This window comes from Lissotriton helveticus, chromosome 4_1, assembly GCF_964261635.1.
Source record: "Lissotriton helveticus chromosome 4_1, aLisHel1.1, whole genome shotgun sequence".
In the NCBI taxonomy this organism is placed as follows: Eukaryota; Metazoa; Chordata; class Amphibia; order Caudata; family Salamandridae; genus Lissotriton; species Lissotriton helveticus.
Window position 1 is genome coordinate 1,524,202,051 of NC_136063.1, and position 22,903 is coordinate 1,524,224,953.

At 42.1% G+C, this 22,903-nt stretch overlaps 1 protein-coding gene across 3 annotated transcripts in view; it reads right to left on the reverse strand.

Moving 5' to 3' along the window:
- The window catches only part of COBL (cordon-bleu WH2 repeat protein), a 960,165-nt gene that overhangs the window by 586,158 nt on the left and 351,104 nt on the right, over positions 1-22,903 (reverse strand). For all 3 annotated transcript variants that reach the window (XM_078688123.1, XM_078688124.1, XM_078688125.1), the window contains one exon: positions 9,857-10,060. In XM_078688123.1, coding sequence (XP_078544249.1) covers positions 9,857-10,060 — 204 coding nt within the window. The remainder of the gene's footprint in view (positions 1-9,856; positions 10,061-22,903) is intronic.

The window sequence follows — 22,903 nt, forward strand, 5'->3', positions numbered from 1 at the left end:
TTTGGTGAACCACTTACGAACTTTGTTTCAACTCTTCAAACTACACTCACTTCACATACCAGAGTGCTTAGGGGCGATCCGGAGGAGAGGTTAGCGGTATGCGATCCATCGTAGATTTGTGTATTGATTGCGGGTGTCAACCATTAAGACTTGTGCGACATTCTAACACAAGGGTCATCTCCTCCATTCATGAAAGAAATTGTTGTAGATAAACCCAAGTAGTGAAACTAAATCTTTGAATTAAACATTGCTTTTACATCTAAATTTTTTCAGACTGGCATTTGCGAATGTGTGCCTTTATTCAGTGAAGGGAATTTTTTTTAACCCATAACGAAAGATGGAGATATGTTTGAACATTATAATTAAATCATTTTACACTGTCCCACAGTCCTTTAAATATTTGTTGAAGTTAAGAGACTCAGTGTGACTCACTTAAATGTGAAAGATGACATTTTCCTTGAATAGTTCTTTTCAGAAATTCATAAAATATTTATTGCTGGCAAGGGATCTGCTTACATTCATTTGGCTTCTGAGAACAATGCACTCCATGGATTGCAATGGCAGTATAGCCTAGGAGGTGGAATAATACACCTATTGGCCAAGAATATGATATCAATAAAGAAAAATTTAAAGGATGACCCAAAGCCCCTTTATCTGTATTTTTTAGAAAGATTAGAAAAAATCAGGCAAAAGGCTAGACCTGTCTGTAGCCAGGCCTAAAACGGCAGTGTGGAAATAACCAGCAGTGTTCTAAAGGGTGTGTAAAGATTTGACTTTAATGGAAAACTTTGCTTCTCTGCCTGAAGGAGTGGTTTGTCTCTCTTGCATATTTGTTTTTCAGTTTATATTATATTCACTCTAGTTCACAGTGAGCTAAAAAATGCCTTTGCTATTGATTTACTAATCACGTGTATCAATAAAACTGCACAGCTGTGCCAAGGTTACAGAAACTCAAAGAGGAAAGAAACCCTCAGGAAAGGTAAATCAAGATCAGCTATATTTAGCAAAGACTTGTCATCTCGATCCCCTCCTCTCTTTTATTATTAAATGGTCTGGCATTTAAAACCAGTGGCTGAGGGCAAAGAGCTGGTATCCACTCGAGTTCAGGCGCCGAGTTTGCAGCAGTATATTTCTGCAGAAAATACCTGGGAGCCTTAGACGGAAGAGTTGTTGTGCGGATACTAAAGAGAGATGCTTTAAGAGTTCCCTCGGTAACGTTTCAGCCTCCTGAATGATGTTCACGGTTTAGTTTGGCCATGGTGAATACAGCTTATACCAGTGGCGGCTCCTCCCCTAAGGCGGAGGAGTGTCGCCCCACTGCTTTACAGCAGTGAAAGAAAGGAAAAATAAAATGATAACTTGATGTTATTACCATTTTATTTTGTCCTGCTGCGGCAGCATGGGGGCAGGGCTGCTCTGCTCACAGAGCAGAGCAGGGGAGGAGTGGTGGGCACACTAATTTATTTTATTTATTTATAAGTCTTATAAAGCACACTGTCGCCTTGCAGGCATCCTGGAGCTGGGCCTCCATGAGAAGTGAGGAAGAGAGGTGTCCAGAAGGTACCAAAGAACTCAGACCCTGGGGAACAGCCAGGTCTTCACACATTTTTTGAACGGGAGAAGTTTCTCAACTTGTCTAATCTCCCAAGGTAGACTGTTCCAAAGTTTGGCCGCAGCCACCCCAAAGGATCTACCCCCTGCCCTGACTTTCTTGAATCTAGGTACTCTCACCAGCGGGGCCGAAGAAGAACGAAGCGCCCTGGTGGGAGTGTACCAAGCAAATTTAGATTGCAGTGCTCTAGGGCCTAGCCCATAAAGGGGTTTAAACACAAGGCAGAGAGACTTAAATTGTACTCTCTGCCTGAGGGGAAGCCAGTGGAGTTGGGCCAGTGCTGCAGATGCAGACGCTCTTCTAGGCCATCCCAAGGCCATTCTGGCAGCCGCTGATTAAATTCTTTGAAGTCTGTCTAACAGAAAGCTGGGGGACTCAAGTAGGAGGGCATTGCAGTAATCGAGTCTACTCAGGATTGTACATCTAGCCACCAAAGCACCAACGTGGGTAGGTAACAATGGCATAATCTTGCGAAGGGACCTAATCAGGGCAAAAGAACAGGACACGGTTTTCGCAACCTGAGCTTCCATGGTCAACTTATTATCTAGCATAATGCCTAGGGTACGCACAGTTTTAACTGGCAAAATCTTAATCGATGTTTCTGGAGGCCAGGAATTGTCAGGAAAGGGATACGGGATCCTGTTCCCCGCATAGAAAAGCACCTCAGTTTTGCCAGCGGTAAATTGAAGGGAGTTGTCCTGTAACCAACCAGCAACATCCCGCAGACACTCATGAAACACCTCCATCGGTGTCGAGTCCTCACCCTCAAAGGAGAGGATCAGTTGAGTGTCGTCCGCATAGTTAATCGTATTGATCTTATATGATTTGATCAAAGATATCAAGGGTTTTAAATAAAGATTGAACAGAATGGGGCTGATTGCCGAACCCTGAGGGACCCCATGAGGCACAGGGAAAAACGCAGATTGGAAAGGGGGAAGGGACACATCCTGCTGTCTGTCCTCCAGAAAGGACTGAAACCAGCGTAAGGCGCAGCCTCTCACCCCAGCCTCACGCAGTCTGCTCAGGACGGTCTCATGGTTGACCGTATCAAATGCGGCAGACAGGTCAAGCAGAATCAGAGCTGCTGCCTGTCCCCTGACCGCACGCATTTGAAGCTCATCCATGGCAGTAACCAGGGCCGTCTCCTTCCCATGGGCAGGGCGAAAGCCACATTGCAATTCCTCAAGCTGCTGATGTTGCTCCAGATGTTTAGAGAGTGATACACTGAAGTGCGCATGACGGTTTGGTCGATCAGGCAGGCCAAAAGCCACGCACACTTAGCAAGTTCTTCACCCAGGCTACATTAAATCCAGGGTGCAGAACATGCCCAGGCCACCAGTCCCCATCTGAGGGCCAAACTACAGCGCTCAGACCAATCACAACGATGCATTGCAGCGTTTTGAGTGGCTTAAGGGAGCCTGGCTGCTTCCTGTTCGGTCGACGTGGAGGAGAGACGACGTGGGAGAGAGTGGCGAGGAGGCAAGTGTCTTTTTCTTTTTTTACACCCCCTTGCCCCCTGCCCTGCAACCCTAGATCAGTACCGGACTTCACTAGCGTATACACCTGCTAAGAGTTCACTGTTAGTCCATAATTTGGGTGACAAGTTCATCGTTGGTCTGGGCCAGAGACAGTGCTGGAAATGGAAAATATTTACTTTGGACGTTTATAAATTAAGGGTGGAAGGGAAAGCAAATGGAGTCATCAGAGGCAGAATCACCAGGGGTGGCACGTGTGACAGGAAGACTGTTTCTTTTTACAAACTGTGCCTCAAAAAAACTTCTGGTAGCAATGAAAAAAGGTTTTAGTAAAGCTGCTCTTGGCTACTTAAGTGGTCACAGAATACATCTCAAGCTAGCCCAGGGGTTATGGGTACAGGGATTATGTGGGACCAGTAAGCTTCAGGGCATACTATTGGTGAAATAACTCTTAGTTAATGCATTGTCTTGAGAGATCTGTGTGTCCTCTAAAGTCACAGATGTTAATAACTTTAAAATAGATCAGAGGATTGGTGTGTCTGCTGCAAAGCAAAAACTCCAAATGTAGATCACAGATTTCTATTTTATAAGAGCTTAGTGGGTTGATGCGTTTGTAAATGAGATCCGTGTGTCATCATCAGGTCACAAGTTACAAACCTGATAGAGCAGATGACTTAGTTTTGCACCTGGTTCAAACAGCTCCATGTAACCTGTCAGGCATTTATTTGAAATCTTGCAGCTCTTTGCTCAATCTTTCATTATTCTCAAGTTAATTATATATATTTCAATAGGAAATAATGAAGATTGATTACGTAATGCCAAATAATGCAGTTTGCATGTTAGGCTACAAAAAATGAGTTTATGAGTGTACTTATACATACAGGCACACAGAAAGACATACCTGTTATTTCTAAAGGGCATGCCTTTAGAAATAACAGACCCAGAGCCTGAGAAAATGTTTAAAATCTATTTATCTCTTAGCAACTTGTGAAGTTACATTTCACAGGGGTTTCTTTGTTTTTATTGATGGGCTGCTGAGTGCAGTAATTAATCTGTGAAAGAATAAGTGCCAGGGCCCTCATCAGTACGTCACTTCCGCCTGCACTGCCCATTGCCACTTTCAGAGCTGCCAACTACAGTAACAACACAACTACTAACCATCACACTCCTACAGTTGTGACCATTTTGAATATTCCAAGCCCCCAAAGCTATTAGAATGGCTTTGCCAACAGGTATTAATCATTTTTTATGCATATTTAATTAATGAATAACTGTTGTTGTGCTCGTTTTTAAATAAGATAAACAGTGCCACCATATGGCACACTCTCATAAGTACCGGTGTTGACAATTAAGTGCCATTGCCAAGCACCAGAAACCAGCAGCTCAAATTAAGCACTGGAAGTGACAACCAGGATTACTGTTCCTACTGTGCTGTGTTTGATCTGCACCAGTTTTCATCCAGGACACCAAAAAAGAAAGTAGATGATATACAAGATGAGGCATATGACATTGGAAGAGAACTCTCTGATCTCCTGGGCGCACACCAAGTGTGTGAGAACCAATGCATGTGAAACGGTGTGCAGCACCAGGCACAAATTGGAATGCTCGCAGGAGCCAGCCTGGAACACAGTTCTGGCTTAAGAAAATCTGCCAGAAGCAGAAACCAGTCAGTTTCAGAACTGGGCGGAAAAGAAACCGAAGACAGACACAATACTTTTGAAGGCTGTAACTAAGCCAGAGCATCTGCCCCTCAACACTTTACCATTTTGCCCAAATTAACGTGGAAACATTCTTATAATAAACATTGCTTGATTTATATAGTTTTGACACTTTACTGTGCTACAAAAAAAGTGGAGTTAAGAAAATGGAGGGAGTACTATTGTTTAACTGAAAGCAAATACTTTAGGTCTGGAAAGCATCTCATACCCTCCAGTGAGAATTGCTAAAGACATCTGATACCAATTTCTAAAATTGATAAGGTTCAACATTGTAACACAAATATTTGTTTTCAGTTGCTGGCATGCTTTAAAATATACAATTGTTATTTTTTGGAGTGTCTATGTCAGTCTTGTCTTCTTGTTTTTTCTCCCTAGGTGTCTTTTAGTTAACAAATTATTTTTCTTACACAAATCTCAAAAGAAATTGCCCTACAAGAGGGGAGCCTATCCATTGAAGGAGGTGGCCTGCCTGTTTATACTCAACACGATGACGCTTCTGGATTTACTGTCTCTTCTAATATTGGTGGTGCTTGTCCGACTGCATAGTTGGAGAAAATGGACAGCGTCCATGCAGATAGTAATGACACTTCTCTATCTAATGAACCCCCTGTTAAAGAGACAAAAGATGGTGCTACTAAGAGGAAAGAGGCAGGGTGTTCCAAAGGTGCTAGCTCCAAGTGGGATGATGTGGCTGATGGAACTGACTTTTATCTTCTTGGTGAACTTTGCTCTAGATTTGAGTCTATTTTAAGACTGCAACTTGAGCCATTGTCAGATCGCTTAGGCTCACTCGAATCAAGTCTGGCCAAATTGGCTTAATGTAAGGAATCTCGTGAGCCCGTTATTGATCCTCGTGCAATTATCTCTGCCACAATAATCTCTGAATATGTATCTATTGAAGCCCCTATTGGTCTTTGGGCAACAGTAAATACTAACCTTAACTCACCAGTCCCAGTTTATCAGCCTCTGCCCGCTGCCTCTAGATCCCCTTGTCCTACCTCCATTCAATCAATCTTGTCAAACCAATCTGCTCCCTGCTCCACAATCGAATAGGTTGTTGCCCCCCCCCCCCCAGAAAGTGTCACAGAGCAAGAGACATGCCCAGAGGATGGCTTCTCTTAATCTGCCCCCTCAGCCTGTCCCTTTTGTCCTAATTCTGGCCAAGGTGCCTAGGCTCAAAGTGGTGCAAGAGGAATCAAATGATCAGTTGATACTCAAGGTACTACATTGGTTAAGTAAACATATGGGTCTTAATCTCCCGCTATCTTCTTAAATACTTATGGCTCAAAGCGCTGACTGGTTTGGGCCAAATCTGAAATTACTGTTGGGTGAATGTGTAGTTATTAACTTTAGGGCCCCAGAACCGGTAAGCAGCTTCTTAGCCTATTCCAGCATTTCCCTTTCTGGTCACTATCAAATACTCCCTCTTCCATTGGGATATTTTTATAAACCCCCTTCGGTTTTGTTGCCATACATTCCCGGCCCAGCTCTTGTCCCTAATTCAAGATCAAACATGGTATATTCCAGTCCGGGACTTGCTGGCCTGCCTCTTAACAATAGATATGCAGCCTTAGGGGGTATGGCTTACTGTGATTGACTCACAGATAATCCTGGAAGTAGCCCAATGCATAGATTAGATGGGTTGATCAAAATTCTTGATCCATGGAGACTACTAGTTTGGGGGACTTTTGTATTTTGGCTAGTAATGATGTCTTAGTTAATACATCCAAAAATAATTCCCTTTCAGTTGCGTGTGCTCCGGCCCCAGTTGTACAGGGGAATATTATGAACACAACATCTAAGGTTCACTTTAACGATTATAACTTTTTGTCATGAATATTGCAGGGATCTATAGTAAGCTGGTACTGAAAGACTGTGTGGTGGTCATGATCGAGCAGTTTGACTTTGTCATTTTCCAAGAGCCTTGGGCCCTGTCCTCACTTGGGATTCCATACCTGCTACTCCTTCTTCATTGGGCCGCTCTAAAGGGGATCTTTCAATTTGGGTTGAATTATGAGTCAAAGCTAAAATAGCCTCCCTGGATTGAAACTGTTCAGCAATCAAGTGTTGGAGTTGGTGGGATCACATCACTTTAAGTTTTTTATTGTAAATTTTTACAACAATGATTCATCGAGTTCCAATAATAGGAAACTTCGATCATTATTTAGTATTGTTGAAAAACGTTTGTCTGAATTCAATTCTCAGCAGTCTGAATATAATATTAGTATTTGCAGTGTTTTAATGTTAAACTTGCCTGTCTAACTTTTAGTAGTAGTTTTTGTCTGCCCCATTAGTACAGGTGCTCTGTGATATATATTTCTGATAGTAGAGGTGTAGAATTAGGACACTATCTTCTAGCCCGTTACTTTGTTAATATTCACGATTCAGTGTATGACAAGGAACCCCGTGTTCCAACATTTCACGGTAGAGGCTGTGAATCAACAATTGATTATGTGTTTGTAACCTGTAGGTTGATTCAATGCCCAGTTAAATGTGATACATTGCACTCCAGTATACAGGCCACCACCCTTTAACTGCAAAGCTTACTCTCCCAATAGAAATAGTTAGAGGTCCGATGCGAGCCGTAGAGCAACCTCTGCCCAGAAACAATGGAATTCGGTTAGTCTGGCAAATACAACTCTATCAAATTGTTGGATTGTTTAATCAAATACAAATATCTTTTTAATATGTTTATCTGATATATCTGTGGGGGAGAATGTATGTAATCAGTTTAAAGTCCTAAGCAACTTAATACATGACTCTCAAGCTGGCTGCAAGATCGATTTCCAGACCCACTCCCTGGTTTTATAGTGCTTCCTCTTTTGTGAATAGGACTCTGAGGAGAACCCTGTTTTCTTCTCTTAGAACTTCAATTGTAGTAACCCAGTCGAGGGCACTCTATCAAGAGGCTCTGAGGAAAAGGAAGCACGAAATCCAAAAGGTTAACAGCGAGTGCCTGAATAAAGCAGCTTCGCTTAAGAGTTCATCTGAATTCTAAAATCTACACTATCCCTATTGAGCAGCCATATTTCCAGAGACCAGTGGGCACTATATTTTAACAACATATACTGTAGAACTCTTGCTGGTTCTACCCTGATAATATACTACACACAAATAACTGTATCAACAGATGCCACTTTTCTGTGGATGAGCTGATTATTGCTCTTAATAAAAGCTCAGCTCTCAAAGCCCCTGGGCCGGAAGGAATGTCCATTCATATGTTTAAGTGTAGAGTGGATCGTTGGGATCCTCTGCTTACCAATGTATTTAATTACCTTGTCTTAACAGACCTGCCTCTAACTTGGTCCAGCTCTATTATTGTCCCAGTCTTTAAAAAAACAGTTATATTTAACAGGCTAAGAGACTGGTGCAATAAAAAACATGTTTAACTTCTTGTCACTATGAGTTTGAATAAATATTAGGTTCAATGGAGCACCACCTTGGTTAGATATTGAGGTTTCTTGTTTGCAGAGTATACACCCTGTCCAAGCAAGAGCTATAATCCTAGATAGACAACCGGGCTTAACATAAGAGGCGATGTGTAAAGTATTTCTGCACACTAGTTTAGAAACATAGAGAATATTTATCTGAGTAAAAAAAGACCAAAGCGACTAATATCCAATCAGTAGAACTCTTTACTAAATACATATAAATATATTTATTGTTGAAACATTTTATGTAAGTGGATTAATATTTTAAACTTTAATCTTAAAGTTATTTTTTTTTAATAAATGAAACTTTTATTTTAAAAAAAGTAAAAACAATCTAAATTAATTAAATACATAGCTTTTAAAACAACTACTGTGTATTAAATAGAAATTACATTTTTAGTGAGGGTGGGAATTAATTTTGATTCTTGTTTAAAAGTTAATATTTATAAATTAAATTAATGTATTTAAGCTAATGAATTATTCAATACATATTTATTTCATGATTTAATATGCTATAACATTTAGTTTTAAGTTAAAAATAATTTTGCTTAATGAATTTATATTTATGGATTCCACTAAAGTATTTTAAATATTGTTTTCTTCAAAATATTAAACTTGAATGATTTTCCATATTTTTGCCATAGAGGGGTCCTCACCAGGGTAGTGGAGACCTCCATATACAAAGGCAAATTTACTAGTAATAACTTTACACTCAAGTATCCTGTTGTAGGGTGGTCCTCACTCTGAGCGCAGCATCTAGGTGTAAATCTATGCTAGGAAATGTTGAATAACAACAAGGTGTAGAATTATGCCTACGTACATTAGTATATATACATGGGTGTATTTCCCTTTGTGAATGCTCCCCGTATTGTTTAATTATTGCATCTTCACTATTACTAGTAATAGTGACTATTGTAAACTACTACTCACATCGCGACGTACGCATGCCCTCCAAACAGATAGTTAGAAAGCAGATGTGTCGCCCCCCAATCACTAAGGGTGTGAATGAGGGCACACGCACACTTACAAAGCAGGTCTCCCTGCTGCAAGCAAACAGTTAGTTGACTCACCTGTCCCCGAAGGCTATGTGCAAAGGTACAGTGACATGAAACCAGGCAGTGTGGCTTAAGTGGCACTGGCTGCCTCTAACTGAGCCATGGTAAACCAATCATGTCTTCAACGAGTGGTGAAATCATGAATCCATGACAAGAGATTGTATCTAATGATTTGACAGCCATACATGTCTGGAGAGAATATGCAGGTGATGTTTTACATAGCGTCCCATGAAATATTGTTTGCTTCTAAACACTGCAACACACTGCAATTCAGATTTTTACAATCTAACTTTTTTACAGTGCCTTGCTCGCGCTACTGTCAACTCTTGTAAATGTCTAGAAAATATAAATGTCCACAATTGTGCAGCTGTGTTATACTCTTTCTGAGGAGTTGCCATAAATCTTAACAATCATATTTAAACATGTGTAAATCACTGCAAATTACAATTAACATAGCTTTGACGCCTTGTCATGGGTTGTTAGCGCTATATAAAGGCAATTACAATACAATGCAATATGAACACTAATGACCCGAGCATACCAAGAGTCTTGTCATTTCACCTACCTCCCTTCTACAGTCGCTGTATTTTCAGTACCAGATGGCAAAGTTACTGTCACCTGCACCTTCCTATTCAGCATATTCTCTTTCACTTCCTCGGGAGTCTGGTCTCCTGCCATCCTGGCATCTATGCTTGATTTCCGTTCCTCTTGGCTCTTGCGGGAAGCAGGCGGGACAGGTGGCGGGGGTGCACGGGCCTTCATCCTTCTACTGTAAAGAGAAAGGGGAGCATGTCAGTGTACCTGTTAGGAAACATATCATGCTAGTGAATTCTGTTTGAAATCACATATTTCACTACCCAACAGTTTGCTAAGAAGAGTACCAGTGTAAGTGCTTGATGATATGGACATGCAGGGGAATGGGAGATCTTTAAAGTGAAATTAGAGGACAAACAAAATGAGGCACGTTTTAAACCAATTAAACCAGTGATGGCCCCATCTATTTTTCAAAAGGTTTTCAATAAACCCCTGGGTAGATATCTTTAATAGTATATCAATGTATAGGGATAAGCATATGTTAACTGAAATCACAACATTTTATGTCTAAAGAACCACAATCTAAGATGCACCACTACCTTAAGTCAGTGGTCCTGTCTCCCTTCACTGATTATATTAATTAAATTATAATAAAAGAACAGCTTTTCTACAGAAATTGTGTAAGACATTGGATTACAGGCCCTTCTTAAGCAGCAAACACAATTCTTCTCAGAGTGAAGTCAGAAGCAAACTCTATTTCAGTCACAGATTCTGCTTAATCTATTATCAGAGATGGGCACCTTGTGGGAAAAGGCAATGCTGAGCGAGAAATGTGTTTGAAATAAAATACTCGTCATGAAACAGCAGCTTAAAAATAATATACACTTGTTCACACATAAATGCGCAAAAGAAAATCTAAATTTTTGGGAAATGTATAAGCAGCGTGCATATTGCTTTGCTTTCTGGGTTGAATAGATTAAGAAATACATTTATCTGATACTAAATCCTCCCAAGTGGCTTCAAAAGCACCTACCAGCCTCACTTACATATGTGCGATGGTCATACATAAAACCACCACTACCATCAAAGCTCTAGTCACATTCCACCTGCATTTATATGTTTCTCTCTTTCACCAGCCCTCCACACAACTTTCCACCTCATCATTCGACCCAAGGCTGTTACAAGAATTCCTTTGAATACTTTTCCCAACTCAGGACTATTTTCGACATCAATAACATATACCTTGCAGCGTTCAAACTCTTAAGTGCCTCACACATAAAATATTTGAGATTTCTTACTCAATCTCATCTCCCAAGCAACCGCCCTAATCCATAACCTTTGTAAGAACCTCAGCACCAGTCTCTCTTTCCTGCCAAACACTTTTATCCATATACAGGATAAATCACCTCTCCTTACACTGTTGCAAAAGTCAACCCAAGCCCTCCAAGATCACCCTAAGATTTTTCACAAATTTTCTCCCCACCAATTTCATAAAGTCCTAATTGCTCATTTCCCAAGCCTTCACTAGGCATGGACATTGTTTGACAGCATCAACTCCACTCTCAGACACACATTGGCACTCATTTATCCAGACTAAGAAAGTCAACCCGAAACCCAACATACAAGACTGCAACATCAGCAAGGGTCTAATAGGAAAGCTAAAACAAAAACCCTGTTACATTTTCTCATTAACAGACAGCTCAAAAGCACAATGAACCAGCTCTAAAATTTCCATTACAAGGTACCTGGTGGACAAACTAACACCCTCTATCACCTCTGTGAAACAAGGAACTGAAATCCATCTGTCACAGGAAAGCCATAACAGTAGCTGCTGGGCAGGCAACCACAACAGGCCTCATCAGCTGTCTCAAGTTTGTCAATAAGTGTCCATGCCGCCACCCAGACATCGCTCCTAGTCCTTCTTGAAAAGTCTTCAATCCGTTTGACCACCATGTCCTCCTCAACGTCCTCTCTATCGAAACAGTATTACCCAAGCTATCCTCAATGGGATTAATTCTTTTTTTGTAAATACACAATTTGCTATTATGGGTTCATCAAATCTCACCACAACCTATCAAATATTTGACCTGCAAGGTATTGCTCTTGCAATAATGATTTTCCATCTCTGCATGACACTTCTGTGGTTCCTACCAGTGGACAAGCCATTGACTTACACCAATAGGCGTGCAACATAGTTACACCTCAAGATATTGTTGACAGCATTTAAAATATTTCTTGAACATCATGAATGTATCGCTGTCTCAATTTATCTCAAACTAAGCCCCACCAAAATAGAGTTACTTCACATCAGTGGTGGCAAGCACCGCCTCCAACTTGCAGCCTAGCATCACAAAATGTGCCTTGACTATTTCACTCTCAATACCAGCTCTAAGTTCCACATGAATCCTTGTCTCTCATACAAGCCGCATGGAAAGAATAAACCCCAACCAGCCTTATATCACATAACTGTCCAGTGTGTGTTGGATCAACCATTTCCTATACATTCACATCTTCCACTCCACAGTGCAAGCATGTGTCCTTTTATACATTGGTGTTTGAACGTCCAGCCCACTAGACTCACAAAATCCACCATTTTACTCTGATGGTGTGTCTCATCACATTCAAAACTAATTTGACCACATAAGGCCATTCAAGACCTTCATCAGCTCCTCCTTTCAGCTCACTTCAAGTTCAAATCTCTAGGCATCATTTCTAAGGCCATCCACAACCGAAAACCATACTACTGAGCTGAAAGACCCTTCTTCTGTAGCTGCTCATTCTCACTAAAACCATGAAGCTGTGGAAATTGGAGATCCCAGAGTCAAGCAGAGAAACAATAAGCCTTGCCTTCTTTACCCATGCACCCAACCTGTGGATTTCACCTCCCTCGATCTGAGACTGGTCGCCTCGCTCTTGAAATTCATTTAAAAACTCAAAACACTCCTTCCTCTTGTCCCACCCCTGACTACTTCCATTCCTGGAATGCTCTCCCCTCCAGCTATCTCTTGCTTTTGTTAATACTTTTGTGCTTCCTTTTACTCATGTTACCTCTTCTCATCTCATGTGAATGCCCACTTGTACTTCTGTAACCAGGATATGTCAGAAAGTATTCATTGTTGTAAGAAAAGCTCTTCATTGCCCCTCTGGGCTGAGTGCGTGCTATATAACTACCTCAATTATAAAAAGTAAACAAATACTTTATGAGACTTAGGTCTGGAAAGCATCCTTTTCTTGGCAGCGTTTGAACCATCAACTGAATATGAAAATGCGCAGGCACTAATGCACATAGAGGAATCACATGAAGGGTGGTGGGTCAATATATTGCATTGGATGTCAGGTCAATTTATATTTACTATTGTTAATTCCACCCATACTTACCTATCATTAGAAGGAGGGGTGGGGTTAAGAATAGTAAATAAATACCTACACTAAAATATAGAAGTAAGTCAATGTTGTGGATGTAGAATTATTGAAGCTAGATACATACAAACAGCCTCGATATAGTATCATACAACGCCATGAAGAAACAAATAGCCAACCTTTATTCATGCTATGATTAGATATCAAGAAGAAAAGTGAGAAGCGAAACTAGGAGAAGTGGAGGTGGGTGGCGAAAAGCTGGAGGCAGGCAATGTGTGTCACTAACATCTGGTTCACTGCCCTCTACTACTGAAGAGCTATATTATGTGGCACGCTCAAATAAAGAATACAGAAAATGAAAATACATTTGCTAAAGTAAGGGCTCGAGCTTTTCTGGATAGGAGATGTTTATCAGGCTGGGTCACGAGAAATTAAATGCATAAGAAAAGAGAGTGATGCATAGCTGTTTATGCTATCTCTGAGAACATGGCAAGATGAGAAGTGGGATACAGAACATGCAGGACCAAAATGCATTTCAACAGAAGTGAATACACTAGACAACAAGCACTGGCAAAGACAATCGGTTTTGACTATGCAAGAGTTATTGACGTTGTCAGTGTCTGTTAGCCATGTTGTACAGCAGTGCAGGACTCACAGATGGGTAGGTAAAGGGAGGTAAGAATGTATTATGGGGCCGATTATGATGGAGGAATTTCCGCATCCTCCGGGCCGGCGAGGATGCGGAAAATCCTCTGCGGAGCCTCAGAAGACCCACCGCCACATTAGGATGGCGGTGGGTCTAGAAATTTGTCCGCAGCTTTTCCGCCGCGGTCGCCTTCCGACCGCGGCGGAAAAGCTTTAACATGGCTGGCGGTGTCTATCAGACACCGCCAGCCATATTATGATGGTGTAGAAAGTATGCTTTTCCACGGCGGCTTTTCCGCTGTGGAAAAGCATATGGACCTTCACTTCGGGGGCCCGTTGCGGGCCCCCCTGGGTGAAGGGGGGGTGGGGGATGCACATGGGGGGTACCTATGGTACCCCCCTGCATTTGCGTGAACAAAGCAGCAGGCACCGCGCGGTGCCTGCCGCTTTGTGCATGCAAATGCACAACTTACATTTTTAACATTGCGGCGGGTGCTGCTTCAAGCTGTGGATTTCACCTCCCTCGATCTGAGACTGGTCGCCTCGCTCTTGAAATTCATTTAAAAACTCAAAACACTCCTTCCTCTTGTCCCACCCCTGACTACTTCCATTCCTGGAATGCTCTCCCCTCCAGCTATCTCTTGCTTTTGTTAATACTTTTGTGCTTCCTTTTACTCATGTTACCTCTTCTCATCTCATGTGAATGCCCACTTGTACTTCTGTAACCAGGATATGTCAGAAAGTATTCATTGTTGTAAGAAAAGCTCTTCATTGCCCCTCTGGGCTGAGTGCGTGCTATATAACTACCTCAATTATAAAAAGTAAACAAATACTTTATGAGACTTAGGTCTGGAAAGCATCCTTTTCTTGGCAGCGTTTGAACCATCAACTGAATATGAAAATGCGCAGGCACTAATGCACATAGAGGAATCACATGAAGGGTGGTGGGTCAATATATTGCATTGGATGTCAGGTCAATTTATATTTACTATTGTTAATTCCACCCATACTTACCTATCATTAGAAGGAGGGGTGGGGTTAAGAATAGTAAATAAATACCTACACTAAAATATAGAAGTAAGTCAATGTTGTGGATGTAGAATTATTGAAGCTAGATACATACAAACAGCCTCGATATAGTATCATACAACGCCATGAAGAAACAAATAGCCAACCTTTATTCATGCTATGATTAGATATCAAGAAGAAAAGTGAGAAGCGAAACTAGGAGAAGTGGAGGTGGGTGGCGAAAAGCTGGAGGCAGGCAATGTGTGTCACTAACATCTGGTTCACTGCCCTCTACTACTGAAGAGCTATATTATGTGGCACGCTCAAATAAAGAATACAGAAAATGAAAATACATTTGCTAAAGTAAGGGCTCGAGCTTTTCTGGAAAATACATTTGCTAAAGTAAGGGCTCGAGCTTTTCTGGATAGGAGATGTTTATCAGGCTGGGTCACGAGAAATTAAATGCATAAGAAAAGAGAGTGATGCATAGCTGTTTATGCTATCTCTGAGAACATGGCAAGATGAGAAGTGGGATACAGAACATGCAGGACCAAAATGCATTTCAACAGAAGTGAATACACTAGACAACAAGCACTGGCAAAGACAATCGGTTTTGACTATGCAAGAGTTATTGACGTTGTCAGTGTCTGTTAGCCATGTTGTACAGCAGTGCAGGACTCACAGATGGGTAGGTAAAGGGAGGTAAGAATGTATTATGGGGCCGATTATGATGGAGGAATTTCCGCATCCTCCGGGCCGGCGAGGATGCGGAAAATCCTCTGCGGAGCCTCAGAAGACCCACCGCCACATTAGGATGGCGGTGGGTCTAGAAATTTGTCCGCAGCTTTTCCGCCGCGGTCGCCTTCCGACCGCGGCGGAAAAGCTTTAACATGGCTGGCGGTGTCTATCAGACACCGCCAGCCATATTATGATGGTGTAGAAAGTATGCTTTTCCACGGCGGCTTTTCCGCTGTGGAAAAGCATATGGACCTTCACTTCGGGGGCCCGTTGCGGGCCCCCCTGGGTGAAGGGGGGGTGGGGGATGCACATGGGGGGTACCTATGGTACCCCCCTGCATTTGCGTGAACAAAGCAGCAGGCACCGCGCGGTGCCTGCCGCTTTGTGCATGCAAATGCACAACTTACATTTTTAACATTGCGGCGGGTGTGCGGCGGGTGCTGCTTCAAGCAGCACCCGTCGCAATGTTAAAAATACAGGATGTGACCGCCAGGGTGGGGGTCACATCCTAATTTGCACGGAGGGACCGCCGCTGCCCCTGCGGACGGTCCCTCCTACTCTATGGTGGCGGACGGACTTAGGTCCGTCCGCCATCATAATCGGCCCCTTAGTCTTTAGGGGTTGACAGAGTTGCAGGTAGGTAAGGCTGAATTGACTGAGTAGATGTAAGGGGGGTAAGGGTGATTTTATTGTTCCGAGGTAAGTAAAGGCAAAAGAAGGTAAAGGTGATGTTAGGGATCAGGGGTAAGTAAAGTTTAGGAGAGGTAAGGGTGCTTTTAGGTTTCAGGGGTGGGCAGAGGGTGGCAGATGTAAAGAGAGATCATGGTGATTTTAGGGATCCGAGGTGGGTAGAGGTAAAGGAAGGGAAGGGTGATTTTGGGGCTCAGGGGTGGGTAGGGATAATGGGTGGTAAGGGTGAAACATAAACCTTTTAAATACATGCATATTTGATGATTCATGCAAAATCCTCTAAATTACAAAGAGGTAATCAACAAATAAGTACATTTGACGCTTAGGGAAATGTGAATTCAGGAAAATACATACTGTATTGGAACCGTCTTAAATGAAGGGAGTATGTTAACAGCTTCATCAACTAAAGTGACAGGTGGCCAAAATTTATGTTTTGGAAATTGGTGATATGCAACAAAGTGTTATTATTGCTTGCATGCAGCTCTTCGAAATACAGAAAAGCACAAGTTTCATCTTTGATAGTTTCAAATGTTCTTGCAAGCAAAAGCAAAAAAAAGGTGCCACAATCCGAGCACAAGTAGCACGGAAGAATACTAATCACGAAATCAATGAGCATTGGTCCATGATTCGGGGAAGGAAACAAACACATGGAGACAAAGTGAAGCCCAAGTGAAGCTGACACACGCTGACATGCAGCCACAAATGAAAAGGAAGAAAATAAGAGTCACAATGAAGCCAACCAATGGTAAGAAATGGGTGGATAAATTTTTTTTTTTTTTTAAATGATACAGCAGATTTTCACAAGCGACAGCGTATGTGCAGTCACAAGCGAGACCTAAAAAGGTCAACAGTGATGTAACCCTCAAGCAGCATCTAGCTCTACTTTTTGGGAAACAGCTGCCACATCACACGTTACATTTTTACTTTCTAAAAAAAAGAAATCAAAGGTGAGATATTAGAATCTTTCCTTAAAGAACTTCTGATGTTTTCAAAAGTGCACAGTCTGTTGTAGCTCCTGAGCAGACAGATAGCCTCGTAATTAAACCACAGATGTAGGAAATAATAGGTCTGTATTGTAAATCTCTGCAATTTTTCGAGTCCAGTAAATTAAGGAAAAATAGTTGTAAAGAAAAACTAGGTGTGAACATGCTGCTTTTCCATTGCCTTCTATGTTAAAACTTGATCATTGCTTCATTAAATATGAAAAATGTCGCTTCAAGAAAAAGTGTGTTTCATAATTAAAAGGGTTGTTAAAGTAATGTAAAGTTTACAAAATCCATCCATCCCCCAATGAAGGTACCAGGTGCCCTTCACTTAACCGATGGTTCTTTTGCTCATTGGTGACTACTTGGCAAACATCTTTGGCCAGGAGCCGGTGGAGATCAGAATGGAGGATATACCGTGTGAGAATCCTCTCCAAGGATGTAGATATCATTCTTGCAAAGCAAACACAAGGAGATGATGGACGGAGCACTGAAACTGGGGTGTAATGGTGAGAAAAAGAATGATGGATTTAACCGAGGTCTCATGGCTGGGGGTGAATGTTTTGATTTGTTCTGCATTCCGTCCATCAAATGTGTGTCTTTGATGTCATTGGTGCAGCAGGTGGAGTGGCACCTGGCCCAGAGCCCTGAGAGACCCACTGAACCCTGATAATTGCTCTATTTAGTACACCCACTTCAGTCAAATGATCATTTTCCTGTCTTGCACCGTGGCCCATGGAATCCTTGCGAAACTGCTGATCCTCTCTTCCTCTTCATTTCTCTTCTTCCCTTCTACAGTCCCTGCACCAAGTTCTCCCTTCCTTCCTTCGCCCTTCTCTGCCAGACTATGAGATTCGTTTTTACTGTAGATTGATGTGAGGCGCATTGCACAGTTCTCCCAGTTTTCCATGCATCATGGAGCCCCCCCCCAACCAGCGTTTTATCTATGAAAATGAATGTGGTTTCTTCACACAGTCCACTGACGCACATGCTGTTTTTGGAATTGTTCCAAACACAAAGTTACTTCTCAGCCCCTGCCATGATAAGACAGCTCAGTGGGTTGAGCACTTGTTGAACAACCTACACGCTGCAAGTTCCCATCTTCTATTACCTCCATCTTTGTCAATCCTTCAAAAGGGGTGGGTTATATAAATGCAGGGTGACCAAAAGGCAATTACGTTTTTGGCATGCACGAGCCCTTATTATAAAATGTATTGGAATACATTTGTTAGTGCAAATACCACACCCCTAATCTTACACAGAATATAGACATATAGTTTAGTTTTGCGAATTACTTACAGTAAACATATTCCTAGACCCAGGCTTCTTGTAATCTTAGAGTTCACTCAGTAGACCATAGAAACGTGTTTTATTATATTCGGTTTTAACTCATTTTTATATATATAGATTGACAAAGGCCTCCTGAAGGCTGAAACGCGTCTCATTCTGTGCTCGTGATTGAGGGCGTCCTGCATTATGAAATAAATGCCGAATCCAAAGCTACTTCGTGTCCGTGCCTGCTTTCCATGGAGTTTCTGTGGCAGTTGGATGTGTTTGCTATATATATATATATATATATATATATATATATATATATATATATATATATATATATATATATATATATATATATATATATATATATATATATATATATAGTCAAATATTTGCACGATTCTTTCTCATGAATCCCCTGTCACGCGATATGAAATCACAAGCTTTTCTAGGGGAAGTGTGCTATTGTTCTGTTTGTTCTGGTCCCGGATGTTTTTATGCAACCCTTAAGCAGTATTGCTTTGCATGCACTCCTATTGACCCGAGCAGCATGGCCGCCGTGTTGTGGTGAGCTAGTGCTCTAAGCGACTAGTTGGCATTAACGACCCAAATAAAACTACGAAACGAAGTTCCAGGGCAACCAGTCTTTTGGCGCGAGGCTCTGCCAGGGAATGCATTGTTTTACTGTCAAGAACACAATGGGGGACCAGCCAGAACCACTGAGGCATTGGTAAGGGAGGCGGGGCCTCCTAGCAACAAGCGGGATCCGTGTGTGATTGGTGGCATTCGGAGCCCAACAACCACAATATCTTTCTACACAGTGATTGCACGTTTGCTCTTCTTTTACTACGACTTCAATGCGATGCAATTTCAAGTGTCTAAACACTCGTGGGCAAACTAGAGAATTAATGAGACGAGAACCTCCATCTTGCTATCTGCTTCATATGTATTCCTCTTTTAGTTAGGATTTTTTTATTTATTTTTATTTTATTTTATGAGATTTTATATAGCGCGAACTTTACCCGAAGGTGTCAGAGCGCTTTACCTAAGAACCAGTTGCAAAACATAAGGATTTAGGACTACATGCGTTACATAAAAAGCACAAACAGAAAAAATTGCAATTGTACAAGATGTAAAGTCACACAAGGAAGAGATACAAACAGAAAGAAAAATTGCAAATGTACAAATAGTAAAGTTACTCAATGAAGAGATATACTCTAAGAGTCACATAGGAATGGTAGAGTACAAAGGTCTACTGCATGTACTAGTGATTAGAGTTATCTCTATATACATAAGGAAGGAATACGAATGGATATACTCTAAGAGTCACATAGGAATGGTAGAGTACAAAGCCAGCCACTCACTACCTGGCTGGTATTTTAATATCCCAGCTGATACATAAATCAGGAAAATCACCCAAAGTCGTTATTTTCCCCCTTGTCAGCACATCATTAAAATAGTAAATATAAGACGATAACACTTTAAAATATGTTTTAGTGATAAAGTTAACAAAGGCCATGTTAAAAACAAATACAGGCGATTTTACATAAAGTTCTTTTTAAGTATCATGTCTGGACCTTCTTTGCAGAATCTTAAAACGTGAATAAATGGCCAGTATTGTTCACTGGGAAAGATAGCTTGTTATCTCTCTCCCTCCCCTCTAGTTCATCCCATTTCTCTCGGCTCCCCAATTCTTTCTGTTGCCACTTTCTCTCGTTGCTTTCACATTTATTAGGGCAACCAGACATCCTGGATTTCCCCGGACAGTCTCGGTTTTCAGGGGAAGGCCCGGTGTCGTGACGCTTTCCATAAACTTAAATACATGTTCAGGTTTTTGGGACAAAGGTCAAGTTATTGTGCATGTAAAGTTGTGGGTGCGAGGCCCACATACTTTTAAATAATGCACACAGGCACCATAGTAGGGTACTGGACAACTGACTCAGGGCACAGCCCATCGCCTTTTATTTGCAGGGTCACCTGACTGGTGACGCCAGTGATGGGTGGGTGTATAGTGTGGGTGCAATACAGGCAGAACACTAGAACGTTTCCAGCAGAACATTACAGTGCAAAGGAAAATTTTAAGGCACCCTCTCCATAAATAATGTATCTGTTTCAGGCACGGCAGGTTGACTTTGACTGCATGCATGATGCTGCAGCCGATGGGAGACAACGGGGTGGGGGGATGGGGGTGACAAGGGTAGAGGTTGAGTCATAGCTAGTGTTATGTATGGCAGCTTATAAATAAGTGTGTGTGTGTGTGTGTGTGTGTGTGTGTGTGTGTGTGTATATATATATATATATATATATATATATATATATATATATATATATATATATAATATTAAAATATAATTTAACAGGGCTATGCAAAAACGCAAAAATAGAGGAAGGCCAGATATAGAAGTAAGGTTAAAGGCTTGAGTCCTACTTTTATGACTGGCCTGTACCGGTTTTTGCTTCTTAAAATCTGGTTGCCCTACCTTTATCCATCTGTCCTTTTATATCTTTGTCTTCAACCCTCTCACACATTCTTTCGCTGTCAATGCCCCAATACCTTTCTCTTGTCTGTTTCTCCTTCTTCCTTACTTTAACTTCATCTCTCCTTCCTATCAACCCAGTGTTCAGCCCCCTTGCACCAAGTTCTTTTTGCCTCCCATCCCTCTGCGCACTATCACAGCAGCAAGGCCCTGTGTAAGTGGCGTTTTGCATTTGGACTGTGGAACTGCACATAGCCAATGTCACTGACCCTTCTCTCCTTTGATGCACCCTGGGAGGTTTGGAGAATGATGTAATCGTGCAGCAGCAATTTACCGGAAGCAACATCTACAGATTCTGAGGTTGGCTCACTTTTGGTGTGAAGCTCCAAAGGGACCTCGGACAGAGCCAATGTTGACACCTGGCGCAAGCTCTTAATAACACCCAGTGGCAGCTCCTCTGATGAGGCAGAGGGGCATCGCCCCACTGCATTGCAGCAGTGAAAGAAAGGAAAAATAAAATGATAACTTGATGTTATTATCATGTTATTTGTTCCTGCTGCGGCAGGGCGGGCTGCTCGGCTCGCAGGGCAGGGGAGGAGTGGTGGGCACACTGAAGTGCGCATTTAGCTTTGGCCCACTGTCTCGGGCGGCCAAACAGTCATGTTCTCCATCCAGGCTGCATTACAGCCTGGGTGAAGAACTGGCCCAGGCCCTATCTGAATGCCGAACTACGGCACTCAGGCCAATCACAATGCTGCATTGTAGCATTGTGATTGGTTCAGGGGTGCCTGGGTGCTTCCTGGTCGGCCAGACGACATGGAACACAGCAGTGAAGAGGAAAGTGTATTTTTCTTTTTTTACATCCCCTAACCGCTCGACCCCGCCCAACACCCCAGATACGTGCCGGCCGCCACTGAACTCACCCACCTTACATGGACCAAACAGAAAATAACTAGCACTGCCTACAATCCTATCTGTCATGCTGGTGTGTTTCTGAATCTCCATCCCTCCATGAAGAAAGGGGATATACATTCAGAAAGGGTAGGGCCATGTCCCCTCGGCTGCCCTGCTCCTGTCCATCTGTCTGCCTCTGCGTGTCCTCCTTTAGCAGAAATACGAAAAAACATGACATTCCTGCCCGATCCGGCTGCATAAAGGGCACATAAACAATTCCACACATGTAGTTTTTTTTGGCCTTATCATTGTAGTGCTGTTTGCGTCCTTGAGGAACAGCAAGTTCAGGGCCCAAGGCCCCGAGCCACTTAGGGCGCCCCTTAATATGACCAACTTAGCTTAAAGCTGATGGCTGGTAATGCTTAAATTATTAGGAACCGCTGGTAATTGCTCTGGGTGAAATACCTTTGTACATGGCCATGCCTGGTTCAGATATCACTCCAGACACGCCCACATGTGCCCTGCACAAGGGGTGTTGAGCAGCTGGTATATGGCCATTTGCAGGCCCGAGAGATTGGTGGGCATGCTCCCTAAACCAGATAAGCCTCACAGCGCTGCATTCCAGGGCCCTTGACAAACTGACTTTTAAACTAAACTTTTTAGCAGGAACAAGCAAAGCTTAACCAACATTAGTAGAAGCTATTTGGCAACTTGTTTGGCAACATATTGCAACTTTTTATAGGAACTATCCGGAGATTAACTCCCCAATAAACAGTCTCTGTGTTGACAGACTGTTTTCCTGTATATTAAAATGCACCCAACGTTTTCCGAGCTGTTTATGGGAGTGGACGTCATATTCTGAACTGTTTTTATTTCATTTATTTTTGCATTTTGTATAGGGCGAACTCGGTCCAAGGGCACTGGAGCGCTTTGCAAGAGCAACAGTTACATTACACAATGTCGGATTATTTATTTTGGCACAGGGATATTAAGAGATTTGCCCAGGAT